Source organism: Malus domestica, chromosome 10 (genome assembly GCF_042453785.1).
Source record: "Malus domestica chromosome 10, GDT2T_hap1".
Lineage (NCBI taxonomy): Eukaryota > Viridiplantae > Streptophyta > Magnoliopsida > Rosales > Rosaceae > Malus > Malus domestica.
In genome coordinates this window covers 3062055-3066608 of record NC_091670.1, presented here as the reverse complement: position 1 = coordinate 3066608, position 4554 = coordinate 3062055, and the positions used below count along the sequence as shown (strand labels likewise).

At 37.4% G+C, this 4554-nt stretch overlaps 1 protein-coding gene across 1 annotated transcript; it reads left to right on the top strand.

Annotated features, from left to right (window-relative positions):
* The first annotated feature begins 1565 nt into the window (after positions 1-1565).
* Positions 1566-4285, top strand: LOC103444642 (trihelix transcription factor DF1-like). Its single transcript, XM_008383596.4, has 2 exons — positions 1566-1966; positions 2717-4285. Exons 1-2 carry the CDS (start codon positions 1668-1670, stop codon positions 4107-4109), a joined length of 1692 nt encoding a protein of 563 aa, XP_008381818.2. The 5' UTR covers positions 1566-1667; the 3' UTR covers positions 4110-4285.
* Positions 4286-4554: the final 269 nt, after the last annotated feature.

Sequence of the window (4554 nt, the reverse complement as noted above, 5' to 3'; positions counted from 1 at the left end):
TAAGCCTAAATTCAATTTGTCCTGACCCCGTTCCACCAAATGTCTTTATTTCTTGCAGGATCATGCAATCCAAGGAAAAAGAGGGTGAGAAGGACATCTTCGAAACCTTTCCAAAGAATCAAGAGCAAGAAGTGGATGGGGAATGTCTAGAATTCATCAAAGAGGATATACTTGAGACGATAATTCCCAAAGAAGTTGGATTTTATGACATGGGACAAGTCATAACTCTCAAAACACCAAATTTGGCTGAATTTTCTAGTCCTACTACTTTCGAAGGGGTGTTTATTCTTGAGCTCATGTCGGAGCACACAGGTAAGCCACCGCCTCGAATTTCAATTTTGTTTTATACTAATATGTTGTTAATGATTTAGGAACCCACTCTAGAATTTAAACCATTCCCGGATTTTGGGTCACCAACCAAAAACAAGGAAAAATCTAAGTTCTTATTAGGTCCAAACAATTAGGATTTAAAATGATTGGCCCGTTTCACACACTAACGACCCAACGCTCAAGGGCAAAATCGACATTTCACGCCATTGATAAAAGTAATTCGGGACTGGTTGTGACAGGTTTGGTACTGAGGAATTTAAAAAAAAAGTGGGTATAAAAAAAAGTAGAGCTAAAAAAAGTGTTTGGTAAACACTTAAAAACAACTTATTTTCACAGTTTTAGGGTGAAAAAAAGCTGAAAACGTGAAGCAGCAAAAATGAACAACACAGCAGAAGCAGTTTTTTTTTCAAAGCACAGCAATACCAAACCAGCCCTTATTATCATCTCGGCTCTATCTGCAGCTGCTGATGTCACTCCTACTGATAAATATGATCATTTCAAATAAATATTTTTATTTCTAGACCTTGACTTATTTAATGTGTCTATCGCAATGCGTAGTTTGGATCTCTCTTCTCATAGTTCAATTGAATTTTAATTTTTTTAAGGCTTTTAAGTTAAAATGGTTTGTGAGATTGTCATAACTTTTTAGTTTGGTCATTGAAATTTAAAATCGATAGAAATGGTTCTGAAATTGTCCACCATCAATCATTTTGTAAAAAATTCCCATTATGAAGAACCCATAAGTCCAATTGGAGCGGTGACTTGACAAATAACCTCATTTAACGTAGACTCTTTACAGAATTACTAGAGTGGTTAACGGTGGACAATATCAAAAATCATTTCTATCAATTTTAAATCTAAGAGGCAAAAGTCATAGACTATTTTAGTTAAAAAGTCTTTTTTTAATGCTAAAAGTTTGATTGATTTAAGTGTAATGGTAAACTAAATTATTACTTGAATGTATATTTTGAATTAAGAATTTGAGTGATACATTGTCGTATTTTTATTAATATATGGTGGGTTATACCTTGCTGGCACTCGTATAATTACTAAGAAGAACATGTATGAAGGGAACCAAATGAGCTGTTATGGACATTTTTAACCCACAACAACAAAAAATAACTGAAGAATCCATAGCTTATGTGGACAATTAAAGTTTGATAATTTTTAATTGATAAAAAGAATGGATTATTGAGATTGACAGGCAAAACCCACCACAATAAGTTAATTAATTCCAAAAATGAAACATAGATATATAATCCCACCTTCATAAAACTCAAGAGAGAATTTCACCTTTCTCTTGTCACATATTTCTCAGCTCTAACTGCGCTAAGCAGATGCCTGCGCTTCCTGTGCCTGTGCCTGACAACTCATCAACCATGTTAGCATCATCAGGGGGGAGCTCCGGCGGGGAAGCGGCCACCATGGCAGAAGTGGTTCGTGAAGGTAGGCAAGAATCCGAAACGACAGACGTCTTGTCAAATTCAGTTCAAGAGGGAAACAAGGGTCACCGCTTATATGGGGGAAACCGATGGCCTCGACAAGAAACGGTGGCGCTTCTGAAGATACGGTCTCAAATGGATGCAGCTTTTCGTGACTCAAGTCTCAAAGCTCCATTGTGGGAAGATGTTTCAAGGTGAATTTATCTTCTTGATCGAAAAAGTACAAGCTAGCTAGTTTGTGTACATGTTTAACTTTAATTATTTTTTTTAACCAAAGTTTAACTTTAATTATTCACCTGAGATCGATCGTCACTCTTCTTCTTTTATTTTAATGTGTTTTGTTCTTTTCTTTTATAATTTGTTTTTGGGTTGCAAGTGTGGCCACAGGGTTAGAGCTTTGGCCTTAGAGTCGGAGTAAATGTTCTTAATACTAAAGCTACAAACTTCTACAAATATTTCGATTTTTTTTTATCCATAAGAAGTTCATACGTACTTTTGCAGGCAATCTAGGTATAGGTAGTTTGCTTATTTGTTTCGGATTAAAGGATGGTTTTGTTAATTTTTAGGATTTCAATTTCGTCTTTTACAAGGGTAATCTGTTTTCTTAATTTTCCTGTATTTTTTTTTTGTTAATTAATATTAAAAAAATAAAAATAAAAGCAAATGATGACCCAAATTATGTACATGGGTTGCCATAATTTTAATCAGGAGGCTAAGGTAATTTAAAAATAAAAGGGTAGAAGTAGCATGAAAGATGGAGATGAAACCAGATTTTGTTGTTTCCTTATGGAATCTTGATCTTATTATTTTAACCAATGTGTTCATATTCTTGTAAATATTCTTTTTCCCCTAGTTACTGAGTTTACGAGATGGTCATAAAAAATAAAATTACAGCAGTCCATGAGCTTTTTTCTATCTAATCTTTATTTTTAATCTATCTGTAGAAAGCTAGGTGAGCTTGGTTATTACCGAAGCGCTAAGAAATGCAAGGAGAAATTCGAGAACGTGTATAAGTACCACAGGAGAACCAAAGAAGGCCGGTCTAAAAAACAAGAAGGAAAAACTTATCGATTTTTCGATGAACTTGAAGCTTTCGATCATCAAAATCATCACCATTCATCAACAATAATACCAGCAAAACCTCAAGTAGTCCTGTGGCCAACCATGAACAATAACCATCCAAACAACCCTAGTCTTGTAGTTCCTCATGTCACCACTACTACTACTCTTCCTCTTTCTTCAACGTCAAGCATCATGACCCCAACAAATGGTTCTCTTCCAAATGGTCCTCAAATTTCACCACCACACATTACAAAATCACCTCTCAATCTCTCTCAGCAAAATATTAATGGTTTCAAGCCAAACTCGGCAACAAACAATCTTTTTTCGAGCTCTACTTCCTCGTCTGCCTCTGATGAAGAGTTTCAAGTTCAACCCCGTGACAAGAGAAAAATGAAGTGGAGGTACTTCTTCAAAAGGATGACCAAGGACGTGCTGGAGAAGCAAGAGAAGCTGCAGGAGAAATTCTTAGAAGCCATAGCGAAGTGCGAGCACCAACGAATGGTGAGAGAAGCAGCTTGGAGGAAGGAAGAGATGGCGAGAATGAGTAAAGAGCACGAAATTTTAGCCCAAGAAAGATCATTAGCAGCGGCACAAGATGCCGCGGTAATTGAATTCTTGCAAAAGTTTTCGGGGCAACAAAACTCAACAAGTATTCAAGCACTCGAGGCACCATCATCACGGCCCCATCCACTGCCAGTACTAATGCCACCACCGCTGCAGGCTCCGGTGGCAGTGGTCACAAGTAGTACTTTTGACGTTCCGAAACTGGATAACAGTGAAAGTCCACTTCCTGCAGGATCTACAAGATGGCCGAGAGTTGAAGTTGAAGCTTTGATAAACTTGAGGACATATCTTGACGTGAAGTACCAAGAAGCCGGGCCTAAAGGGTCTCTTTGGGAGGAGATATCGGCAGGGATGAGGCGGCTCGGATACAATAGGAGTGCAAAGAGGTGCAAAGAAAAGTGGGAGAACATCAACAAGTACTACAAGAAGGTGAAGGTGAGCAGCAAAACGCGGTCTGAGGGTTCAAAAACATGTCCATATTTTCACCAGCTGGACATCTTGCACAGTAAAAAGAACAATAAGAATAATGCTGGTCATGTGGTGAAGCCCAATGCTGAAACAATGCAGCCATTGATCAATGTCCAGCCAGACCAGCCAGCAATTGAAGATATCGAAAGGGAAAACGGGGATCGAAACGAAGACGACGAAGATGGAGAGAGTACAGAGGAAGAAGACCGGAGTGATGACCAGATGGAGACGGTAACCAACTAGAAAGAGTCATCAATGGACATGGTGGATTCATGATATGAGTGGGATAGAATAACTAAGTCTCTTTGTTTTACTCTTCAGATCCATTTGACGTAAAATGTCAATCCCAAAAACTATCACAACACATGACTGAAAAGGCACATACAAAAAATAAGAAAAAAGGGACAGTGTATTATTTTTCCTCAGGTCCCAACTGATGTCAGTCTAGTAATTAATCATCACGTGGGTTTGCACCAAAATAACGATCCTCTCTAACTAAGTGGATCCGGTTTTAAGGTTGAAAATTTCGAAACCACACACCCAATTAGTTATATATTGTAATACATAAGGTCCTAAAATACTGGATTGTAACTTTAGCGCGGATTTTATTTTTAGTTTTTTTACAAGAAGGTAAAAATTTGGGTCAAGCCACATAATGAATCATTCATGAAAGTTGAACATAAAACCT